Source organism: Poecile atricapillus, chromosome 1 (genome assembly GCF_030490865.1).
Source record: "Poecile atricapillus isolate bPoeAtr1 chromosome 1, bPoeAtr1.hap1, whole genome shotgun sequence".
Lineage (NCBI taxonomy): Eukaryota > Metazoa > Chordata > Aves > Passeriformes > Paridae > Poecile > Poecile atricapillus.
Window position 1 is genome coordinate 26,130,775 of NC_081249.1, and position 25,528 is coordinate 26,156,302.

The 25,528-nt window shown below is 40.6% G+C and overlaps 3 protein-coding genes across 5 annotated transcripts in view; 1 reads left to right on the forward strand and 2 right to left on the reverse strand.

Annotated features, from left to right (window-relative positions):
- Positions 1-25,528, reverse strand: part of ADPRHL1 (ADP-ribosylhydrolase like 1) — a 110,200-nt gene that overhangs the window by 4,123 nt on the left and 80,549 nt on the right. The gene's annotated exons all lie outside the window — the stretch shown is intronic.
- LAMP1 (lysosomal associated membrane protein 1) lies at positions 355-19,061 on the forward strand. Its single transcript, XM_058826380.1, has 9 exons — positions 355-521; positions 9,517-9,632; positions 10,962-11,175; positions 11,280-11,441; positions 14,403-14,620; positions 16,040-16,162; positions 17,036-17,105; positions 17,273-17,443; positions 18,053-19,061. Exons 1-9 carry the CDS (start codon positions 485-487, stop codon positions 18,190-18,192), a joined length of 1,251 nt encoding a protein of 416 aa, XP_058682363.1. The 5' UTR covers positions 355-484; the 3' UTR covers positions 18,193-19,061.
- GRTP1 (growth hormone regulated TBC protein 1) overlaps positions 20,541-25,528 on the reverse strand; it is a 34,130-nt gene continuing 29,142 nt past the window's right edge. For all 3 annotated transcript variants that reach the window (XM_058826480.1, XM_058826472.1, XM_058826489.1), the window contains 3 exons: positions 23,119-23,291; positions 22,821-23,006; positions 20,541-21,027 (listed from right to left, as the gene is read on the reverse strand). In XM_058826480.1, coding sequence (XP_058682463.1) covers positions 20,938-21,027; positions 22,821-23,006; positions 23,119-23,291 — 449 coding nt within the window. In that variant the 3' untranslated portion in view covers positions 20,541-20,937. The remainder of the gene's footprint in view (positions 21,028-22,820; positions 23,007-23,118; positions 23,292-25,528) is intronic.

A 25,528-nucleotide genomic window follows, 5' to 3' on the forward strand; every position in this document is an offset into this window, starting at 1 on the left:
TGTCCTGAAACACATGTGATTCATATGTATGTATACCCGTGTATATACAGATAGAACACTTCATAGATAACATACCACCAACTTCCAGTGTTATTATACAGCTGGGACTGAATTAATTCTTTGCGAGACGACTGTTTTCACCTCAGACTGCTCATGTTCAGAGGCATGAAGCACATTCTGGAGGTAAAGCAGCGCTCCGTGAGGTAACTTTCACCCCTCAGTCACCCCCCCTCACACCGCTCCCCCGGAGCTCCCCGCGGCCCCGCTCCGCTCTCGCGAGATCCTGCCTTCCCTCGCGGCCGGGGGCCCCGCAGCGCAGGCTGTGTCACGTGACGGGCGGGCCGGCCTTGTGACGTCACAGTCACATGACCGGCCGGGGCCGTCGCCAGAGCGCCCCGAGCGCGGAGCCGCCGCCGCCGCCCCCAGCCCGCGACCGCCCTCGGCCCGTGCCCGCTGCCGCCGCGCCCTGTCCCTGCGCCCCGACATGGCCCGGGGGCTGCTGGCGGCAGCCGCCCTGCTCGGTAAGGGGGGCGACACGGGTGGCCAGTGCGCTCAGCGGAGTGGCGGGGGGGCGTCGCAGCGGCCTGAGGTGGCCCCGGGGCCGGCGGCGCTGGACTCGGCACCTGTAACTGGAGACCCGCCCGCCCGTCCGCCCGCCCGTCCGCTCCCGCCTGCTGTCGGCGTTCCCGGGTGCTGACTGACCCACGGGGGCTCAGGGTTCTTGGGGGATCCCGCCCCCTCCCCGCGCCGGGCCCCTGTGGCGCCCCGGAGCCTCTGAGGGCCTCCGAGGTACGAGGGCAATGGTGGACGGGAGGCGGCGGCTGCCGTGCTCGGCGCGCTGAGCCGCGTTAGAGCCCGGGAACGCCGCTCTGAGCACCTGCCTTGGATGTAGGGACAACGCTCCGGGAAGAACCTAGAAACGAGCCTGGAGCACGAGGCGCGGGAGCTACTGGTGTCATTGCTAGGAAACAGCGCTTTTCTATAGGGCGTGTAGTGCTCCGTTGCTTAATGTTTTTTTTCCTGCCCTATCTTGAGTAAAATATGAAACGTGTCTGGAATAGAGAGATTTCAGTGCCTTGATGAGAAGGTTTGTTAGGACAGCAAGGCTGTTTAACGAGGAAGTGTGTCATGCTTGTTTACTGATAACTACCTTGCTTTTGGTTTCTTGTCTTGAAAGCCACATCACACAACGCTGTCAGGTTTCTGAGATGTGGCTTTGGCAGCAAAGGAAACTTGTTCAGCAACTGGCCAAAATATTTCCCAAATACAGTAGCGGTTGAGAATGTTTATCTGCCATCATTTTCGAGATAGGACAGTCTTTGCGACTCCTGTAACATCTCTTTGGTAGTAAATATCGTTATTCCCGTTGACTGTAGTTCAATTTCACAGAGCCCAAAAGATGCCACTCACAAAGGGCAGTGAGCAGTTCAGACATCCAGCCCTCATGAACCAGTCTAGTGAGCACAGTGATTCACAGTGCTCCTTGACTTGCTTTTTAGGGCTGCCAGCTGAGCTGTCGTTGAACTGGTGTTATCGTAGGAATTACTTGAATAGTTTGTTTGAGATAGTTATGGCTTAAATGAATCTAAAGAATTGCTTTTTAGTTTGCTTTCAAATCAGCTTTTATGGTTTTTATGTGGTATCACAGTTAATGCTTTTGGCCACTGCAGTAGTCTTCCTCTGCTTAACTGGCAGTTACAAACATCATTCGGTGCATTATCTTTGTCACTTTCTGGCATGTAAAATGTGTTAGGTTTCTGCAGCTGAGGCAACAGAATAGTTTATTTTACCACAGTAACTATTTACTGGTAGTCGGGACTTTGTACCAGTATCTAGTAGCTTAGTAGCTGGGTGTTTCTGCATAACCTTAGACTATAATCTTAGGGGAAGATTTTGTGGTGCAAATAGAGACCCCTTTCTTGCTAGAGTGTGGGGTTTGGGTTGTAGGTGAGGGGAGAAGAAGAAGAGATAATATATGAGCTGAAGTCCTCAGATATTTTAGCTCATTTACAGCCTTTTAGTTATCTGAGTGAACACTGGTTAGGATAAGGTCGTGATCACAGGAGACTGCACGATTAGCATGGGTGGGGCAGATGTGAAAACTTGTTTGGTGATGCCTTGACTTTGGGACAGCAGAATTTTTTTTTTTCTACCTGAATATCTCATCATACTTCACTTACTGTTTCCGTTTTCTGTTTTGATTGTGCAGCAAGCACTAAGCTGACTAAGCTGAATGTTTCAGGTGTCAGCCTTGAGCATTTGTAATTAATTTCCTCATTAACATCAAACATACATATGGAGTTGAGAGAGCATTTTGGTAGTGTATGGTACATGCAGGGAAAGGGGCTATGGGAAATGGAAGTACCTGCCCTGAACTTAGCTGCTGTTTTTTGAAATACTGAGTAAGATGGTGCTTGTCTGTTGTTGAGCACGATGAGTCAGTTGGGTTGTGTGCCAAACCCAACAGAGCTGCGTGTGCTGAGATTTAGAGCACCCGTACATTTTTTCATTACTGAAACACACATCAGAGAACACTTTCCTGAAAATTTAAGATTAGAATCAGACAGGGATTCACTGTAGTGAATAAGTGGTGAAGTGTTTGAGATTTGCAAAAGGGAAAATTATTTTTTTCAAGGTAGCATGATGTCATTTCAGAGTCACTGACGTATAATCCACATGTTTCTATTGCACAACTCTAGTCCAGAATGGAATTTTAAACCTTGGTACCAATGTAGAGATAGTTGAGAGAAACTTGATAATGAATTACAGTCAGTGAGCAATCTGGTGCTGAATTATTTTTTTTTCAGGTTTGGCATAATCGGGTGTTTGGAACTGAGACCAGTATAACTTGATTTTCGCAAAATCTAACTGCTTGAACATTGAGCAACTTTAGAAACATTGTTTTAGTAAATGCTGCCCTTGACATAGTGTTTGCTTGATAGCTGCTTGAAGGGTGTTGACAGAGTCTCTAAGGATCTGAATTAGTGTGCCAGTCATCATGTGATAGGTTACTTGGCTTTGACTTCAGCAGCTTTTCTGACTCGTGAAGTAACTTCTTACTTGCTGAGAACTCCGCAGATTCCCTGACAGGCCGCTTTTGAGATCTGTTTCCAAGGTTTCTGTTCAGGCTGACCAAGGAGTTTTATTTTTGGTGTAACCTGCTTCTAGGTTGTTCTGTAGAGATTAGGATGTTTTCTAATCAGTAGCAGATGACAAAGTGAAGAATTGCCTCTAAGTACAGAGGAACCTGACTCAAAGAAAAGATTGATACTCTGTTGCAACATTAACTGCTGTCGTTATCGCTGATAAGCCTTTGTAGGCCTCAAAGATAAAAGCTTATTTGTAGCAAAAGGCACATCTCGCTTTTGCTTGTTGCAGCTTCAACAATTTGTCTTTGCTCTCAAGTCAGCCATTATTTGGAAATTCCTTGAGAGAGCTTGGTGCTGAAATGGATTTCTTGGTATGTGCTCTCTTAAGCTTGGCAGAAGACATTTTTGGGCATGTGAGTGGTGGGAATTATGACACCTATTTCGACACTCCCTTGCATTATATTGAGTCTATATTACATACTTTTAAATGTACCTTATGTTTTGGTAAATCAGGATTACGCAATCTGACTTCAAGATGGACTGGTGTCCCTTTCAGTCTTAGTATAACAGTTTCTTAACCTTCTCTGTCCCTTGACAGCACCACTATCAGTACTACTTTTTCTACTGTTAATTGTAAATGTGACAGTCTTAGGTGCACCCTGGCATTAGGAGTACGGAGTTTAAATGTGCTTCAACTCTGCACAGTGGATACTTGTTCCCTCTTTGGTGTTCACCCTTGAGTACAGTAGTTCACACTTAATATATTTGGTTTTCTTGTATTAAACTTCTGATGGCATCTGTTTTCTTAACAAGAATTCACTCCGTGTGATACGGGAACACCTGTATTTTTACTTTCCTTGACAGGGTTAAGATCTACTCTGTAGGACTAGGAGAGTGGTTTTACTCAGGCAGTTAGTTTATTGCCTTATTTCCAACATTCCCTCTCCCCTGGGGAGGCCTTCTCTTTAAATTGTCACACAGTGCTTCTTTCTTCAAAACATTGTTTGGGGCTGGCAGCTGCCTTGAAGAATGTGTGTTAGTTGTGTGGTGTGATACAGCAGCACTAACCAGAGCCAGTGCAAAATGGACTTGTGTGAATGCTGAAAAGGGTCTGGCCAGGGGAGTTTAGCTCTCCCAGTGCACTCATGTAATTATTTGATGTAGAACTATCTCAAGACTTCCTTCCTCTAGACAGAAAGCCATAAAGAAGTTTCATGTGACAAAACTTGATGCAGTTGTGCAATTCTCTGGTCAAATGGCAAGTGTATGGCTGTTAGGTAGCTGTTCCTTTCTAATGCTTTTGTACTTGTATAAATCGTTTATAATTATAAAGACAGAAGTTATTCATCTGTAAACTTGAATTGAAAAAACAAAATGTTTACTGCCTTAATTGAAGTCAATAATACCAAAACTATAATCTGAGATTGCATGAATTTGTCTCTTGGTTGGCAAGAATGCATATTCTGGGCTGGATCAGGAACTTGATATAATCAGATGCTGCACCTGCACAAGTACAGCTAGTTCTCTTATCCCCTAATGCAACCTTGACTTAAGTTCTGTTCTCCCTTTCCCCACCACTGTGTGTGTATTCAAGTGAGTCCACCCTTGGCTTTTCAGTCTCGTGTCTGTTCTTGAAAGGTAATAACTCATAATTTCATGGAGACCATCTTGCCTCTTGCAAAGTGTTTTGTATGTCAAGCCTATCAAGGGATTTTCCTGCTTTCAGTTGTTCTTGTCTTTTTGTATTATCTCAAGGTGGTTCTGAATCCTAAGGAAGTGATCTTGGTCTTCTGATAAAGGACTTGGACCTGGTGTCCCTCAGGGAGTGGTGTATACATTAGTGGACCGAGCATTGTAGGAGAGCATAACTCCTCAGGGATTTTTCCATTCTGTTCTCTGGCATAGATTTAGGAGTTTAAAGTGGTGACTAAGGTTACCATTGGTCACAAAATGGCACTGAGATGACAGGATCATTCTGAACCATCAGAATGAGTAAATTACTGGGCAGTTTTGTTGACATGTACAATAGAGAATAAACCTTTAGATAATAACCAGCATTTCTTATCTCTGTGGAGTAATGCCCCACAGGTATCAGTGTTCGCTGTGTTTGTCATCAAAACACCTGGGCAAAGGTGCAGGGCAACACATCAGTGCTGCAGCTTAGCTACAGAATGATTAAGGGCTGGCATCCCTTACCCCAGAGTGCTCTGCACAGTAATTCCAGGGTGGGCTGGAGCTGAGGAGAATCTGTGAGTGTGACTAGGCTGTGGGATACTCTGAACCCCATCCCAATATCCTGGGAGCTGGCAGCTGCTCTGTGCTGCAGCCACAGTTTTCCTCCTGAACAGCATAGGCAGTTAATGTAACTGCAAGCAATCTCATCCACTGGATATCTGTATGGCTTAAAGTACTGATGATGTGGGATATGTGCCCAGGTGGATTTGAATGGCTTGCTGCCCTTTATTCCAAGAGGGAGAAGAATGCTAAAGAATTTTTTACTTATGCAGGAAATGTGACTATGTATCTCCAGTTTAAAAAGAAGTAGCTTTTGTGTTTCCTTATTGTCAGTGTTCCATGTTTCTAATAGAAATTGGAGACAAAGTAAATCATTAACTGTAGTAACTGAAGTCCTCTTTGCAAGCAGATGGTGTACTCAATTGCCATTAAATGTACTTGGTTTTCTAGTGCACTGCAACCATTCATCTCTCTCCCTTGGTAGGTTTCCATTATATGGGAGAGTAAATCAGGAGTAGCTGTGTTTGACAAACAGGATTTCAGTTATAACAAAGTTGAAACCTGAAAGCATATGCTAGATTGTTTTATTAACTTTGTAGTTTCCAGATTAAACAAACAACTTTATGAGGTGGATTTCTTTAAGACAAATTGTTAGACAATCAAGGAAGTATTTGTTTTGTTTGTCTTACTTATTTTGTCTCAGACTGTTAATATACTTTGGGGTTTTTTGAGGTAGGTATGTTAGATAAAGAAGGATGCTGGATTTAATTCAAGCAACATCTCTAGTTGTTACTTTAATAGTTACCTTAAGTGTTTTCTTGCATGAGACTGTAATTGCAGAAATTAGGTATAAAGGGAGAGAGTGCCTTATGATTTTCAATTGGAAAGATGCAGCTAGAATAAATATTATAAGCTGTCTTTTTTTGGAGCTTACTGGAATACAAAGGAAGCATCTGAACCAAGTGAAACTTCTTTGATGTAAGTACATTTTTGGTAATTCCTTTACTAGATATCCATAATGTAGTGTTTCCAGCCAACTGAATAATGAGCCTGACAAAACTTACTTTTTGCTATTGAAAGGTCTTGGACCGCTTCATTTAAATCTGAAGTACTGCACTTGCTGTGCCACAGATAGTTGTCATAGAGGGCTCTGCAGTTTATTGAGAGAAACATTTAAAGCTTAAAGTTAAGAATCTGGAGGTTGCATCAGTTTTTGTGTATAACTGCAAAGAATGATATTGTTATGAGATCTACAAACAATATTCTCAACTTGTAGATATGCCCTGATAGAATTAAGCAATACGTTATGTAACATTATTAGAAATATTCCCAGGATGGATTGATTCAATGTCAGTTTGCTTTTCTGTAGTCTTGACATTTTGACTGTAGGGTTGTAGTGTTTGTGGGTTGGTGATGATTCATGCATTAATCACTACTCAACACTGAAACTGCCTTCACAGAACTCAACAGCTGCTTTCCTGTGAGACACAGCAAGCTGTTCCTCTGCCTTAAACTGGCTGGAGCAGAGAGTAGTAGGCATGACCTTCTTTCCTTCAGTGTCTTGATTTGTTCATCAGTGTTTTTTTCCTAATTTTTCTTTGCTCCTATGTCCCATACATTTCACTCAGTATCATCTGCATTCTTTCAAGACCTTGGGAGCGGATGATGCTGCAGCTCAGTTCCCTCTGATCACCATCCCTGTGAGTCTTGCCTTACTTGCAGTGAAACAGCTCTCACCACTCCATTGAGGACAGCTCACTGTCTCGTGCTGGATGCGTCTGTCTCATCACTGAAACTGCAAATCCAGCAGCTGCTGAATATTTCTTAAGAAGGATTGGGGTTTTATAGCAGTTATTCCACACTAATGAAGTCAGGAGTCATGTAATGATGTGACTTTAACCTTACAAAAATCGAGTAGTTATGCAAGTATTACTATTTAATGTTTATTTGTGTCCCTTATTCTTTATTACTTAAACTTGCTGAGGGTGACTTATCAGCTCTTTATTACCAGAATTTGTCTTCCATTTGATGCTTTCTGGTATCTCTGCATTGTCTGTTGTTCTCTGAATCATTTGTAATGGACAGGTCTGTCATGTTTTCATTTAGGTCAGCAACATTTTTTTAAATTGTTTTTCAGTCTTTTCTTTTCCCTGCATTTCTTTTAAAAATTATTTTTCTTTCATTCTCTACTCTGTTACTTCATTATTTTTAGCTCTAAAATTGCTGAGATCTTAATAGCTATCAAACAAGGGAGTCTGCATGCAGACTGAATGTTTTCATTCTAGCACATTTTTCAGTCATAGTGTTAGTTCAAGGAGCAATGGATTCTTATTCCCTACACTTTTCATCTTATTTCCCTCTTTACATCTTATTTCCCTTTACATCTTATTTCCCTCTACACTTTTCTATGCTGTGCTAGAAATCTTCAGGAAAGTGTAAGCAGCTTGCTTTGGAGAAAACTAGTGCTTGCAGTAAATGTAAACAAGTTCCAGATGTAAATGTAAAATGGAAGGAAACTTTGCAAATTGAAACTTCCATGTGGATGAACATGTTTCTGATACTGCTTTGAATTGCAATAAATAACATTTCTTTGTGAATATGTGGTCCTTAATGAACAGTTTATGCTGGACATAAGGCAAAGGTAGGACAGTTTTTGTTTGAAATAAGTTTTCTACACTATTTGTTCTTAAGTACTTTGTTTCTTCTGTCTATATCTGATTTCAAGTCCAGACTCTCCAAAAACTGGGTAAAGTTGAATGAATTCCAGTTTCAGCTTTGCCCTCTCTGGTGCTGGGAGAGGATGTGATGTTGCTAAGGGGAAGGCAACAAGGGAAAATGCTTGCTGGGTGCCAGAGAAATAGTTTCCAATGTGTTCCTGCAACTGATGTGCCTTCTACTGAAGTCCAGCTGATACAAGTCCAATTTTTCCTAATAATTGTCTTAGTACAATTGTACACACCATAGTTTTGCAGTGAAAAGTTTTAAGATACGTTTTTTGAAAACTTCTCAGGGAGGGAAGCTAGCTAATGGATAATCCCTCATCTGGATCTCTTTGCTATTATCAACAGTTGAATGGATTAGCATGTTTGACTCCTTAAAGCTTATTTGCTTGTGATAATGGCTTATGTCTTACAGCTGTTTCTTTATCAGGTTTTCTGCAAGACTGAAGTTGTTGCAAATGCAAACTGATAAAGTGCTAGCATGAAAATGATGCAGGCTTTTTGCAGTGAGGTTCACTTGGGGGGTGGTGGTGGTGACAAATTGAGGATCTGAGAAATAAAATAAGAAACCGGTCAGGTGCAGGAGTATCTCTTGCCACAAATGAAGTAGGAGATAACCATCTTTCCAGCTGTTTCCAGCCTGCCACAGTGTGAAGCTTTGTTGGCAGTGGACACTGTCACTGGTGTGACACTGGTGCCAGTCCATGCTGCCATCAGAAAGGACGATTGTGTGCTCCCCTTGCTGTGTGTTCTTGCCCTGTCAAGTCGGTACTTTGGGCAGTTGTACTCAGCGTGCTATGGGCATAGAGGCTGGAATGGAACAGGGGGCAGAAAAGCTTTTCTCTGCTTTTCTCAGCAACTCAGTCTGAGTTCAGCTTAAACCAGTCAGGAAAACATAACCTCAGTCTGTGTCAAGGTCTTGGCCTCCTCCTCTAAAAGTGTGGACCGTGTGAGGACACTAAAGAGAAGTTCTGGCAAGGGTAGCATGCTCTATCATGCTATTTTTGGCAGTGCCTTCAAAACATCTGCAGTCAATCCAGGCTTTCTAAATGCTGCATTCAGTGCATGTGCAGCTGAGTGTCCTGGTACAGTGGGAGTGAAGGCTGTGTGATACGCTGTGGGGGGAAGGCAGAGTGTTGGAGACATGCAGGTTCAAATAAGCTGAGTCAGGTCTGAAGCTGCTTTGAACACTATGACTGATGTTTGTTGCATGTTTTTCTTACCTCTTAGGACCCAGCGTGTCAACAGTTTTGGTTTGGGTGGCTTTGCATTTTTATAAACGAGGTGTTTAATTTGTCTTCTGTTTGTTAGTGATGTCGAAGCTAATCTAGCGACTGCTAATGCTCAAGTTTCCAAACTCCATCGATGCTTAAGTTGTACTCCCAAAATGTGCAGTGGTGCATATTTGTCTCTTTGGGATTAAAAATGCAGATTTATGTGACACCAAGTTAACCACTTTTTATTTTTATCAGGCTTTTTACAGGCTTCTTCTTCATTTGAAGTGAAAGATTCAAGTGGTAAGGTCTGCATAATTGCTGATTTGACAGTAGCCTTCTCAGTGGAATACAAAAACAATGGGCAAAAAGAGGTAAGGGCAGTGAGTATCTTACTGCTTGTCATTTAGTAGTATTTTTAGTATTTATAAAATATGTGGTATCTTTGCACATGTGCAGTATTTAAAGTTTCCTCAAGTATCTGCATGAAAAACTGCTTCAAGGATGATTTTTACTCTCCCAGTCAGGTTGCATCAGCTTTTCTTTATTACAGATGCTTCTTCTGATTAAATGGTGAGATTGAGGCTGCCTGAAACAATCACAAACAAAACATGTGAAATTACTTTTTGACTGAAATTCCACACCTGTCCTATTGATAACTAAAATGGCTTTCACTGGAACTTGTAAAGGCAAAAATACTACGAGTTCTCTTTTGGTAACTTGGTCACTTGCACGTGGACTAAATCTGAACTGAAATGGCTGTTGGCACGTAGCTTTTAAACTTTTTAAACTCTGGAAATCTGTGACCTTCTTACTTAGCAAATCTCTAGATTTCAGTGTATCTATAGACTAGTGCAATGCTTACAAATTGTTCCATGTTAACAGCAAAAGCTTGTTAATGGAAAATTAAGAATTTGCTGTAACAAATAAATTTTGGTGTTTTTTTGTATCTTCACTACTGAATAGGAGTTGAGGATTATTTATAGTCTTATTGCAGTTTTGTGTTGTTGAAGTAGATTTTTTTTTCCTAGCCATCAGTGTAATATAAGGTTAAAAAAATCCTACTGTTTTACCAGTGGTGCACTTGCTATGTGTGATTTGAGCTGAGCCTTATATTGTATAATCCATGTTTTCAGTGATGGTCTGAAATCCTGCTGATACTAGTATATGTGTTTGCATTCAGAACTGACTTCTTTCATAACATACTTTTGTCTGTTTCTTCTTGGAAGCAGTAAGCTCAGAAGTTCCCAGTAAATGTATTCATCTTCAGATATCACATTTCTTCACAAAGTGTAATAAACTCAAAGTATTACAGCCAAGATATGTAGGATGTACCATCTACTTTTGTTCTTGGTCAGTTGTACTACAAGAAGTAAATCTTAAATTCTCCTGTTTTTCACATGTCCAGAGTTTACCAGATTTGATTCTTGTGGTACAGAATTACCTGCAAATTCATATTGCTGGTTTAGGAGTAAAAAAAGTCTAAGAGGTGCTGTGGGTATGTACTGGTTTGCATCCTATGATTTCACAGAGCAAGATTCTCAAACTTGAATGCCAGTAACATGCTGCTTGCTATATACTGGTATATAAGTAGATATCTTATAGTATATATTATTGTCTGCTGTATGTTTATAACAGTTTCATAGGATATCCAGAAAGCTGTGAGGAAAAGCTTACATGTGTTTTATTTTTTTACCCCACAGTTTGTACACTTCTTTCTTCCACAAAATGCTTCAGTAGACTCACAGAGCTCATGTGGTAAAGATAACACATCTCATCCAGTTCTGGTATTGGATTTTGGAGCAGGGCATTCATTAACCCTGAATTTCTCAGAATCTGCAGACAAGTACCAAGTTGAAGAGTTAGTTTTCCACTACAATCTGTCAGATGCATCTTTATTCCCAAATTCAACTACAGGTAAAATGAAAACTTCCTGTTGTTATTGTGAAACCTTTCCAGATGTAGTACTGAGTCCTTTCTTTAAATACTGGTACTTACTAAGGCAGTGTATCTTTTTACAGGAGAAGTGAAGACTGTATCACATAAAAGTGTTATTCAGGCACATATGGGCACAAAATACAGATGCATCAACTCCAAGCACATCAATATGAAGAATGTGAATGTTACTTTCAGCAATGTCACTTTGGAAGCCTATCTCACAAATGGCACTTTCAGTGTGAACAGTAAGTATCTTGTAACAGAAAATGTTACAGAAAACAGAAACTTGATGAGCTAATATTTCCAATTATAAGTTGTTTAAGTCCTGATTAATCATATTTAAGGTGGGTACAAGCTGGATCTGAAACACTGATAACAGCATCTTTGGAAATGAATGGACTTGCCTCAGGATGTCTCTGTAGGATGTCAGAATCTGTGGCCGAGGAATAGTGCCCTAGGTTCCTGTGGGTATTGTACTGTGCTCTTCATGCATGTGTGTGTTAAACACATGCTGCAGTAGGCTGAGTGGGCACATGGCCAAAATCCTAGTTCAGAAGTATCTGATAACTTCCAAGCATTATGGCCTTACCAAAGCGATTTGAACTAGTTACTGCGTGCTCTGGGAAAAATTAGTGAAATAACGGCAGACAGTAGAGAATTGGTCTGAAGAGAGCAGAAATGTACATCTTTCTACAGGAGGTTTTATGTCAGCTGTAACAGTCAGGTTTTTCTCATTCAGACACAATCACTAAGTCATATTTTTATCCTGATTGCTTGTATTTAAAAGTAGTGTGGAATTTTACTTCAAATTATTAAAGGCCAATTATTTAATGGTGTAAAATGGTTCAGGTCCTTTGGTTTTGTGGCACCAGTCATCAAACACAAAAGAGCTGTATAAACTGATCACCAGGATCTGTCTTCAGGGGTGATAAGTCTTTGCCTTACTTTTAGAGTCTTCATCTTCCCTGGGAAATGTGGAACTTCTCTTTAGCTGTTAAATGAAATAAATATTAAAAATTAGGGTAGCCAGCGCTAGCATGGAATGGATACAGTGAACAAGTGCCTTCTACTGGAGTATCTCTACCTTGTCCCATTTCTGAAAAATACCTTGCCTGATGCAAGATGATGGTGGCATTGACTTCTCTTATGGCTGCTTCACATGACTGGCTCAGATCTGAATGCATCATTCCCTTGTTCAAACTTTTCCATTCAATGAACTAGTTTGCAGTAGCGATGCTTACCTACATTTATGCATAAAAAACCCACACCAAACCCCGATTTCTATTACTGCAGTTCTTCAGAACTGTATCTTTTTTTAATTATGAAACTTTGATCTAATTGTTTTACCAGGTAAGTATGGTAAGTGATCATTTATCAGCAGACTCAAACATAAGACATGATACTGGAAGAAGCTGATTTTTAACTTCTACAAAACGTCAATAAAATCTGCCTACTGTGTAATACTTTCCTTTTTAAGACCTTAAGATCTGCTCTTATATAGTCCTCTGATTCCCTTCTTGAGCCTTCCCCTGTCCCCTAGGCAGGTAGTTGTTGATAAACTTTAGATCTGGACTTTTTCCTTAATTTTTTTTTTTTCTGTAAATCTTTAATGAAAGGATATTTCTGCCAGTGGTCTGTACAAGGCTTACTGAAGGGAAGAAGGGTCAATATTGAGTGCATCTGCATAACTAGTTATTGACTGAGGGGGATGATAGTGGTTATCTGCAGCTCTGAAAGGGAGACTTCCATTTTCTCGCTGTTGGTAGTTTTGCTAGCTTCTTTCCTGTAACTATCAAGAAAAGATGTAAGAATTTGTCTCATCTTTTGATCTACTCTGAAATGCTACCAGAAACTGCTCTAAACCAGTTCAGTAAAAATAATGTATTAAAACTCCAACTAGGCTAAACTTCCAGTCAATGTGATTTGGTTGTTTCCATCTCTGCCGACTTAAATAAGAGCCTCTATGTGTTGAGGTCTTGCAGATAAAGGGTAATTCTCCATTGAAGTACCCAGAAGGCTGCTTTTTGCTTTGTTAGGAAATAATTGCATTTTGGGATCAGTCCATTATCAGTCTAAAAAAATACGGGATCACTCCTTCTTCATCCACCTTCATTCTCCTCTTGGACTTTCTAGCAGTGGAGTAGAAATAGGAAAGCATGCTATGTTGGAGTGTGTGTGACTTCATATGGTGTGATTAGAGTTCCTTTCTCTGAGCCCTAATCAAAAGTTAAGCTGCTGTTTAAGGCTATTTATTAGGTGTCTTGTATCTGCAAGATATGTATGCATTAAATTTTAGAAGTAGGCCCTTTGAATCAGAGTTGATTGTTGCTGCAGTTGCTGTTGTCCTTAAAAAGTTGCAAGTTGTTTTCCCTGGCATGTGGAGATGACCTTGGCTTGGAACATGGAAGCCTCTACTTTAGTAATGTCTTTGTTATGACCTTTGGTTTTGGCTTAGATGTTCAATGCAGGAATCTTCCTGGCTCCCAGATCAAGTTAAGATCTTGCTGCCACATGTTTCCAAGCACTCTGGCAAATAAATCAGAGTTGCTGTTCCTTCGAAGTTGCTGCTGGACTGGATGAAAAAAGAAGGTGAACTTGGACACCTTCACAGCCTTGTTAACCCTGTGGAAGGTGGCTCCTCATGCAGGGCTGAAGGGAGGATGGGTGTGAGACGATACAGCAGAATCCCCTTGTTAAGGACAAAAAGATTCACAGCAGTATATGAAGGCTGCTTTGGGTATTGCCAGAATAATGAGAGTGAGAGGAAGGAGAGCACATCTCCTGGGAGACCACTTTGAACAGTGGGCAGGAGAGCTGTTCCTCTGCTTTTCCCACATGAGTGCCCAGAGAGAGTTATAGGGATCCCAGCCTGGCTGTGAACAGACAGCAGGAACGCTGGCCCTGTCAGATTTATCCTGACCCCATGGGAAAGCGAAATGATGGTCATGAATGAAAGTGGATGTGGTCACCATGAACTTCAGTAAATTACCAGCAGAGGTTTTTCATGTGCCGGGCTTTAAAAGGGTCTCAAACTTTGCAACAAGAGTTTAGGTAATGCTTTGCCATTGTGTTTCTGAGCATTTATTATCTTTTATTAGGAAAAAAAGCTACGTGAAATTGTGTCTTCCTTTCCCTCGATAATTAAAAATATAGTTCATCTCACAGCTTCATTTTGTTTGGTGGTGACTGTTTTCTTTTCTCTGCAGAGACAGAATGTGCTGAAGATAAGGTCCCCACTACTACTGTAGTGCCAACAACTCCTAAACAGATCACTAGCCAGGTTCCAACGACTAGCCCAACACCAACATCATCACCCCCAAATCCTGCAGTTGGTAAATACAATGTGACTGGTCCAAATGGAACCTGTGTACTTGCCTACATGGGCTTACAGCTTAATATCACCTATCAAAAAAAAGATGAAAAGGTACATTTTGTTTTTTGCTTCTTTAAAGCCTTCAGATTTCTTCTGTGGGGAAGACTTGGTAAATTATTATAAGCTAATCTTTTTTTTTTAAAAAAGCCCAGGTGTTAATGTTCATCCATCATTATTCTCTATTTGAATTGCTTAACCTGGTCTAGGCTGGTGACATTTCAAACACTTGTACCGAAAGTGGTTCTTAAGGATTCTTACATTCAATAAAAGCAGTATAAAACTTGTCTGTTGACTCTACAAAGTGTATATATGGTCATTTAAGAGAAGTAGTAAAAATTACCAAGGTATGAGATGGGGAATCCTGTTGTCAAAGTTGCAACTGAAACAAGATTTTTAAAATGTTAAATAAAATACAGAAATTGGGCTGCAGGCATAGAAAGAGTGAATGACCAGTAGAAGAGAAAATTCCTGCTGTAAAACTGGACAGGCTTGTGACTTAATTACCTTCCAGCCAGCACTGAAGACATCTGGGTTTGACTTTGATGCTTAAAAGCTCCTTAACAGCTGATTTTAATAGTTTAAAAAAAGAAAAATACAAGGTTTATGTAAGATCCAGCCCTGCTACAGGTTCTTTCCCTCCACTGTTGGTGCAGAGCCTGATATGCCAGCCCTATAGACCCAAAGGCACTGTTGAATGCCTCCAGTAGGAAACAGTGGTGTTGCAAAAGGAACTACTGCGTTTATGATGTTGATAACTGAAAGGCAAAATCATGAGCCCTTATAGCTAGTGTGTGGCTGTACAATAGCTTGGTATGATGGTAACTGTGTTTTAGGCACCTTAATCATGTGAAATTACCTGATTATGGTGTTCTGCTTCTAGTGGAACAGCTGATTTCTAGTGTAATGACCAGTGAGAAGGTGGCAGATAGGTTTTCTGGTCACATAAGGATCAGCTAAGAGCTACTGAAAGGGTTTCTAACCCACAGCCTTCTGCAGATGCAAGATGGTATAGAATCATGAACCATGGACAAAAGTAAAACATTTTGAACTGAAATGATACTCAAGATGATTGTGCTGACAGGTGGTCCCCTTAATTGCTTCTTCTTTATGTCAAAGCAGTATTTTATAGCATCTTGCCCTCTGTGTAGTGTGCTGGTTCTTGATGTTTTTCCTTCTGCTGCAAGGACCAATGCAGTTTGTGTGGAGAAAGCAGTGGGTTCTTGGCTGCAGCCAGTAAGAGCTGCAGAAAGCTTTGTTAGATGTGCCCTTAGTTGTCTGTTAGCCTGGTCACGCAGGTGCAGCCTGCACAGGTCTGAAATTTGCGCCTGGATCTGCCCTGGTGTCTGGAACATAGAGAAAAAGAAAACACCACACTGTAGGCACGAGACACAAGCCAGCTGCACCTCAGCTGACTGTAAGGTGATGTGCTCAGGCTCTTCAAGTGTCATAATTGCTCCTCTTCTCTCTCAGATGGGTTTGGATTTGCTGAATTTCATACCACGTAATACAACTTCTTCTGGGAGATGCGACAATACATCTGCCTTGTTGAACCTGACTTTTGAGAAAACCAATGTTATCTTCCAATTTGCATTGGTAAGAATCTCTGCACCAAGTATGTAGGGTCTGCAGGACTTTCCATGGGGGAAAACTAACTGGGGCAAGTGCAAGAGGAAAAAAGCTACAGGAAGGGGAGAAACTAGTTCCTTTGATTTTAATACTAGGATTTATTTTGCTTTTTATGCTTGGTAGCCACTGTGTGAAAAGAATATGTTTATGTATATATGCACATATACATATTTGTACACAGAAAATTATTTTGTTTGGAGTGGGAACTTCCTTGAAGATTGTGTTGTTTACTCTTTAAGGCTTCTTGCTGAAACTGGGAGCAGCCTGTGACAAGCAGGCATCTCATCTAATTTTAAGCCTGGAGCTGAATTTAGTCCTCATTAATATTCTGTGTACTGCCCAAAGGCCAAGTGTGCTTGTCTTCTGGTGTCCTATAATGGTTGGGAATCCTGTTTTCCTGCCACAGGTGCTGTATGGAAACTGCATACCTTCAAGGACTGAATCCACTGTTTATCACAGCTTCATGCTGCTTTTAATGCTGATCACCTTGAGCTGTTGCTATTAAATGACTGCAGCTCTGTGAGGTACCTAGTTCACTGCAAGTAGGCTGCTTAATCAATGAGTGGGCCTATGCCTGCAGTGTGGAAGTCAACAATTTGGGGGTAACAAGGTCCCCTTTCTCTGTCTCTTTGCCCTCTCACAAAATATTCTTCCTTAAGGTGCATACTTTATGTTGCTTTTCTCTCCTAAAGTCCAACTAAACACCTCCTATGGATGCTAATCACATTTGTGGTCTACGTTTTAAAAACCTTTCTCAAAATGCATGCAGAATGGCATCTGAACAGCTTGTGTTGTACATAATCAGCTACTGATTTGTTGGTTTTGTTTTTTTTTTTAAAGAACACAAGTGCTGAAAAATTCTTCCTGCAAGGTGTGAATGTAAGCACGATCCTCTCTTCTGAAGCAAAAAGTAAGGACTTCTAAGAAGTCTACTCTCTGTGATTTCTTCTGTAAATATTAAGGGTGGCCTGCGTTAAATGTATGAGAAATGTTGGGAATGAATGTATCAAATTGCAGATCTAGGAGCTTACAGGTCCTGCTCTTCAGATTAGTATAATAAGACTTTCTCTTACACAGATCCAGATTTTAAAGCATCAAAAAACAACATGAGTGAGCTGAGAGCTTCAGTAGGGAACTCCTACAAGTGCAGTTCTGAGGAGAATCTGCAGGTCACGGACCAAGCCTTTGTCAATGTATTTAATGTTCAGATCCAGATTTTCAAGATTGATGGAGACAAATTTGGGCCAGGTAAGAGGTTTGCATTTGGCAGCCCCTGTTGAATCCAAGATTTGTTAAGTATACTTCGATGTAAACATAACATTTTGTAGTCAAATGTCAGCTTGAGAGTGCTATGCTTAGTCTGCATGCCCCACTACAGATGATGTGGGGGCTGATTAACATGTCCAAATTGAGGCTAGTGTGAGAAGTAATGTAAAAAGCTTTGAAACAACTTGGACTTGTTCCTGACGGTCCAGAGAAGAGTTAAGGAGGGCTGCTACCTTTCCTTCCAAACTGTGTGCAGACAGTTGTGTGAAAGGGGCAAACCTGTCCCTTGTGACTATGATGAAAGTAAAATGATTGTGGAAAGGGTCACATGGATGTTTATGATGGCTAAATTTGTGAGTAAGTAACAGCTCTTGAGGAGGAAACAATCAGTATTATCTCCATATTGTGTATACAGCTGGTACTAGAAAGACTTCATCTTGAATAATCATAGTGGACTTGGCTTCCTTTTCATTGTTGGCAAGCTAGCTGAGCCAGTTTTATCTACCTGCTGAGAGCAGAATGCTGAAGTTCTGGATGTAGCCATCTGTTGGTGTATTGGTACCTAACATGGATCTTCTTCTCTCTCTTCAGTGGAAGAATGTCAACTGGATGAAAATAACATGCTGATCCCTATAATAGTTGGAGCAGCCCTTGCTGGTCTTGTTCTAATTGTCTTGATTGCTTACCTGATTGGCAGGAAGAGGAGCCATGCTGGATATCAAACAATTTAATTACTTGCACTAAAATCCAGCATAGATGAAAAGCAATTGCAAGAAGCTGGGGGGAAAAATCCCCCTGCATTTCCCCTGAACTGGTTGATATTGTAAGGTAACATCTTTTCTTGCAAATTGCTTCTTTAAAGTCTGCTTTATTAAATGTGAAATCATCTTGCAGCATTTAACTATGCACAAAAATAACTTCTGAAGATTCTGGTGTTTAATTTTGCTAACTAGTTTTAATATTTACCCACTTAGAAACAAGCTAAAAGTTTTTAAGGGTGCTTTTTTTGAATTGGCGTAAGATCATGTCAGCTGCAGGTTCCAGAGAGGGATGTTGCTAATTCTGACTCAATTTCAGAACTCTTAACAAAGGGAAAAGGTTCATTATTTGCACCGCTGCCATTGAGCAATGATGTTAAGTATACTGATGATGTATTTGAAAAAATTAGTAACAACTGACAAAATTGAAATCTAAAATCTGAACTTCACCTTGTCTCTTAGGTGTGTATTTTTTACTAAGCTTTAAACTCAATGCCTGGCACATGCAGGGTGTGAATGACGCAATACTCAAACCTTACAGGAACTCTTTATGATTGGACAACTCCCCTGTTTGATATTTTTGATGCTATGCCAGCTCGTTAGGAGCTGGTACTTTTTTAAAATGGGTGTTATTTTTATTTACTTTTTTTTGTAAAGTGATTTCAGTCTATTCTGTTGGAAGGTTCAGAGAGATCCTGTTACTGCACATGTGTGTACAATATAGATCTCAATCTGCTGATTCTATTGCTTTAAACTTGGCTGGGGGGTTGTACACTTTAAGGATCAGTTCTTATGTATGCATTGCCTGTAACAATGCTAATAAAGACACTTTTTTTTCTGTATTTCTTAGTATTGCTGATCACTCTTAAAACTATTTGTTGACCATTTATTGAAGGCTGAAGTCATGGTTTGGTGATACTTGAGAAGCTTCAAACACTCTTTAGTGTGGAGTTAAACAACTGCTTAAGTTTTTTCTTCGTGACAGTGTGTGTGTGTTGGAATCAGGTTCGATTTGAACTTTGGAAACAAGGAAAGCTATGGGTTGGTGGTAACCAACCTGAGACCTGGAGAAGTTAAGTCTTTAGACTGCCACTTCCTGCAAGATGTTGGTACACCGGTCTGGTACACCGGTCTGCCTGGCCAAGCCTCACTTTCTGACAATGCTACTGAGGTTCTTAGTCTAAAGACTCTGTAAATGACATTTCATGTTTGTTTCTGAAGCTCTTAGCACAAAGTGGGAAACAGACCTCTGCTGAGGGCTGTGTGCCTTGTTATATGCTGGAAGTGAACCTTGGTGTTTAAACCTTCCCTGACTCCCTTCTGCAGCAAGGCTTTGGTGTTAACAGTACCAGCTCCACAGGGCAGGAACTGGGGCACACCAAAACACTGCACAGAACACTTCTGACCTAGAGAGCCTAATGCAGGGCAGTAAAGCTGCTGTACTTTGGACACTGTCCTGTGATGTTGAAGCTATGAATTTTGCTAGTAGTGAATAGTGTTTCCTCGTACCTGCTGCCATACTAGGAGTATGTTACTGCTGCTGTCCTTATAATTCAGTACTTGAGGAAAAAGGTGTATGTCTGGTACCATTAAGGATAGGATAGCTCAGAATCATTGTTGACACTGGTTATTGGTAGTGAGAATTGTTAGACAATAACAGTCTTTAGTTGTCCAGAAGAGCACTCCTCTGCTTCCTCTGAAAAAGGTGATTTTTTTTCTTTTCCCCCTGCTACAGAATGAAAAAAAATCTCAATTTGCAGAATAGGGGGAAGCCATGCTTCACAAGGAATGAAGAAAGCTTGAAGTAAAGTCTGAAAAGAATTGTGCTGTTAAAATGTGAGGTGTTCCACAGTAGTTTGTTGCACAGGGACCATAAAACCCCAGAAAGTGCTCCAGTTTTCTTTTTGCCTTTCCCCAGCTGGAAGGAGAGGATTTGGCCACGAGAGGGCTCTCTTTGGACAAGAAAGTAATTCCCAGACTTCTAGCCCCAGCAGGGCTGGTAGGGGCCCGGTGCCAGTACAGATTTCGGAACTACCCAGTGTCTTCCCCTGTCAAAGAAGTCTGTTGGAGGATATCTTTACAAATGTTTCTCCTCAAATTTTTAGGGACAGGGGTGGGAGAATTGCACTACAGCTGCTCTATCTCATACAGCATAAACCAACTGTTAGTGAAGATCACTGACTGTGCTCTTGCCCTGCACTTTGCTGTATTTGAGTTCCTGAAGTGAGAGCAGTGAGGAAAAAGATGCTTGTATTCCAGCCACTGACTGGCAGTGAGGACTCGGATCACATATTTTACTCTCTACACCAAGAAACAGGTTCTGACAATTTAAATTAATTTATTTTGTACAAATGGTAACAGTGTCACAGTTAACACAGTAATACATAATTTTATACATCTGTTTGCTTTTAATATTACAAAATTCCCTGGGACTATTTTTTTTTAAAGGAGGGTCCTGACATTGATCACATTCTAGTCTGAAGATACCATAATCCTTAAAAAATAAAAACAACACACCACCAACAAACAGTAACAGAACCACCAGTTCCAGTTATCAAATCTGACATACAGTACAAAGTATTAACACACTTGAAAGGCAGGAAAAAATTGGTCAAGTGTCAATTAATTAATGGAAAGCTTAAAGTGTGCTTTAATCAGTGCAAATAGAGGAATGTGTCAATTGCTGTAGTAGCTGACCACCTGATTATATCTGGCACGTTATCCCTGAGAAAGCAACTTCTCCCTGCAAGTCTCTCGGAGTTTGTTGATTGTTGCCATGGATAAGCTTCCAGGATCGGTGAATATTTTCTGAGGGCAAAAGAAGAAAATTCTTAGTTAAAACGCTGGCCTTGGACAGCATGCTAGAATTCTCACATAATTCTCTGAGGTGTGAAATCCCTGCTTCAGTGTCCATACTGTAAAATTGCTCTCTGCTCTTTGACTTTCCTGTAACAGGGTAACATCTTCATCTACTGAGCTGTAAACACACACTAAACCTGCAGCTCAAACAAGTGCAGTAAATGACGCAAAAGCAGCAACAGAAAATCAGATCTGAATGTGTGTCCAGTTGAGATTATTTTAGATGGCAGGTGGTGGAAAGTGGCATATTTAGAACATATTAAACTGTCCTGGGTAATGTGACAAAACACCGGTGCACTTGTTGTGCGATGCTGGCAGAGGTGAAACCAGTGTCTTCCTACTGTAGAAAATCAGTTTTAATCCCTCATGACATTACCTTTTGCTCCTCTTCTCTACCAGGCTTTCCAGGGGAATAATGGATATGGATGTAAGAACTTGATGTGCTCTGAATTCCATCACACATCTTCAGATACTTTTTTTCTTTTGTTTTCACTTGTTGTTCAAGAACAATACACAGTTGTTTCCACTACTTCACCCAGAACTTCCGAGTGAACAAAACTGTGAAGCAAAGCTACAGGTTTATGCACTTTAAGCTACAGTTAAGGGCATCTCAGTTCTCTGGAGCTGTTAAATGACAGCTCTAGAGATGAGACTAATTGAACCAGTTCAGAACACCTTTCTGGTGAAGAAGCCTTTAAACTAAAAACTAAGGTTCTCTTCTGGGGGAGAAGGCATAAAGACACCTTGGCCAGTACTAATACATGTACTGCTGAAAAAAACCCAAGACAACAAACACCCAAGTACAAAAGTACACGTTTCAAAGTTACAGAAGAACCTAACCTAAATTCTTCACCTAATTGCCTTCAAAACCCCATTACTAGAGTAAATAACAGTTTGAAATCTTTTACTAAGAGTAACTGCAAGAAAAAAGGTGGGTTATTTTCTAAAAACAGCTGGTGTAAAATTTAACACTATTAAAAAGTGGAGAGGGAAGTCCTTCAAGGACAAGTGTTAGCATCAGCCTCTGAACAGGTGTTCTTAAGGCAGTTAACATTTAATAAAATTCTTACTCTAAACTGTTTATGCAATGGAAAAACCTCTCATGCATCTCCCTTCTAAATGAAAGCTGTACCTGTGATTTTTTTCTTGCTCCTTCAATTAAAAGACTTAAAAGTGTCAGTAAGTTATGCTCATTTTTCTTCTATATGAATAATGAAAGTTAGTATAAATGACATCCTGCTGTGACTGACCTATGCACAGAGATGTGCCAGGAGCATGAAACACTTTGGGGGGCAAACGTCACCATCCAGGGCGTGGTTTTGTGCACACTGAGCAAATAATGATAGTGGAGTTGACCGAGTGATTTATGACAGATGTGCTCCTGTTACTTGTTTTGGAGCTACCACCTTTTATGTTTCCATAAGCCCTGAATCTAATGTTTTATACTGATGTGGCACCCACTGTGTTAATATTTTAAAAGAATAATTTGAAATTTCCCCATATGACAGATAATGTGGATGGATTGCTATATATGAAATTAGATAATAACTATTAAATATATTAATTGATAATTATTAAATATAAATTATTTAATATATTAATGTATTTATTATAAAGGTTTTTAAAAAACAATCCTAGCAGCTATGTTTCTCCTAACTGTATCCATCTTTTGCTCAGTGAAAAACATACCTAAGTCAGTCTTGGTTTTAATTTGGAATGACTAAAAGCTGCAGAGAATTTACCTGCATGAAGCTGTGACACTCTGTTACAAATGTTCCTTTGGTGATCTGCTTAAATTTTTCACAAATGTCAGGGAAATTTGTGGCTTCCAAAATAAAAGCTTGGTTTTGCTTAATCAATGTTAAGGCCACACGGAAGATGATTTTTGACCCTTCATAGAATAAACAATCCCATATTCGGAGCACAGTCTGCAGGAAAGAAGAGAATTCAGATTAACCTTGATTTCCAGTAAGCAATTATTATAAGGCAGTACAAATGAAATAATTAGGGGTGTAGTAAGAAGTTTATGTTACCAATTACCTCCACTGGAAGAATGTCAATGAACAAGCATATAAACCAGCGTGACACCACTAGGGTCCACATGACTCCATGTCTTTCCATCAGCTCTGCTACAGCTGGAACTTTCATTTTCACAAGTTCTCCAAGGACTTCCTGGTCAGTTTTCAGGCCCAACATTGCAGGACTGTAATAATCTTAAAGAGAAGAAATCAAAACTCAGGGATCAGTGCACATGATTTTTTCATGAAATTGGAGAGAATGTCCTCTGCAGCTGAATGTACAAAGGCATGCTGAGCCTAGGAATCCCCAGGTGAAGGAAATTAACCCACAGCACTAAGATCTCTGCACTGTGGTCATAGAGTGCTGCTCTTTCAGCCAAGGCTGATCCCTCTGCACAAACACTTCATTCATGCCTACTGAAGTATCTTTTAGAGTATTTCTCTCTGATGTTTTTTGGCGCTTCATTCTTCTTTCACAAGGGAGGATTGTCTACGTGTTTTTTAACTGCTTGCTTAAACTAAAAAAGTGTTACTAATATTTAAGCAGTTCAATATAACCACCACCTCCTTCCTGTGTGGGGGGGCTGCACAACTCCCAGACAGGTAACAAAATACCCAAACCACCACAATAACCTGTAGCCTTTAGACCAGGTCCAGTCAAACTGGAAATGCAAATTCCCCAGAGCATCAGCTGTACAGGGGTGCTGGAGGCCAGATACTCCCCATCTTCTAAGGTGTGACCTAGCCATTAAGGCAGGAATTTTCCACTGTTCTCTGAGCCAAGAAAATCCCACTTCTCATAGAATAATTCTGAAAGGAAGTGAATGACAGATCCCTCAGGCAACATCTCTTCCTACTTAATTTACCTGCAAGACAGGGACTGAAATAAGTCCTACATTCCTGCACTTCTGGTCACTGCAGTAACTGGTAAATCCACAATTAAGAACAACAAGCACTCTGGCTGTCAGTCTACAGCCTGTTTGTCAAGGTGAGCATTTCCATTACCAAGGTGCAGGCTGAGTAATGAGTGTCTCAGCTCTATAAACAAGTAGCTTTGGGTATATTTAAAGGAAGAAAAAGATGGTGTTTCAATTCATAAGTATTCATGCCCCAGTATGACACAAGAATTACACTGATGTTTAAGAAATTTGTATTTTGGGTTTATGTGTTTACAGAAACATTTAAGCTGGACTTGGCCACTCCGGTCCTGGGAAGCAACTTTTGATAGTTCACAAGTGCTTTGCTGACAAGACCTATGGTTTTTGTTTGTTTTTTTAATGGAGAGAAACTAGTGGTAATACAAGTGCCTTTCTAGGCCTTTCTTTCCTTCACTGATTCTGGAAAGCTTCAATTCAGGTTTCTCTGTCTTAACTGGTTTCTGCCAATGTCCCCAGACACACACAGCTTAGGCCAACAGTTCATATAAAAGGTGAAGGAATCAGAGCAAAGTTGAAGACTTTCCGCTCCATGAGCTATTTGTTCTACATTTGTTCTGTCAAAACTCTGGAACATCTACAGGAGTTTTTAGCGGTACTACAGAGCATCACAATCAATCTTTAGGAACCTAGCTTTCTGTCTGGGATCCTTTGTTCCCCCTGAAGAGTGAGGTCTAAAACTCCTCTACAGACCTATGAGTCAAGTCACTGCCACTTATATATATTCTTTAACCATCTGCCTTTCAATGGCTTGTAGGGAAAGTTCCAACAGTTAAAACACACAAATCCCATGGAAAAGTGTATTAAAAACACACCATGACCTCAGAGCTAACACAAACCCCTCTCTTTCTGCATATGTTGCATTACTGCTATGCTCATTTTTGAGCTGGAATGCAGCAACAGTAACATTAATTAGCTGAGTACATATTTTTAAAAATGCTGATTTAATACAAGTGAAATCTAATAATTTCTCAAATAACAAGTAACAGAACAAGCCTTTTCCCTTTCCTATCATTCCTCCTGCTCTCATACATCCACAAAACATTTTTTCCTCTTTATTTGTGCTCCTGAAACACATGCATACTGAAAACTTCTTCAAGCTACCACTGGCAAATGTCCTCAGGAAGAAGGACAGCAGCCCACTTGCTCTGCTCTCTGCAATCATCTGATATGCTGAAATCAACAGCAGCTGCTATTTTTAATTTGTACAGCAAAGTAAATGTCAGGGTCTCAGGAACACAACTGGACACCTACCCAGCTCTTTGAGAGCTGGGAAGCAAAAAGTTAACAGAGAGGCAACATTGATATGTCACTCCACAAATTACTGAAGCAGCCAGGAAGCTTTGGTGTAAATTAAAATTTCATTCAAGTCTGTTAGATTGTACTGCTGGACAGAAAGGAAAAAAGGAACTATTCATCTATCTGGGGCAGCCCCCTGCTGTTCCTCGTGGAGCAGGAGCAGCTCCCATGTGCCCTGGTACACAGCACTGCAATGCT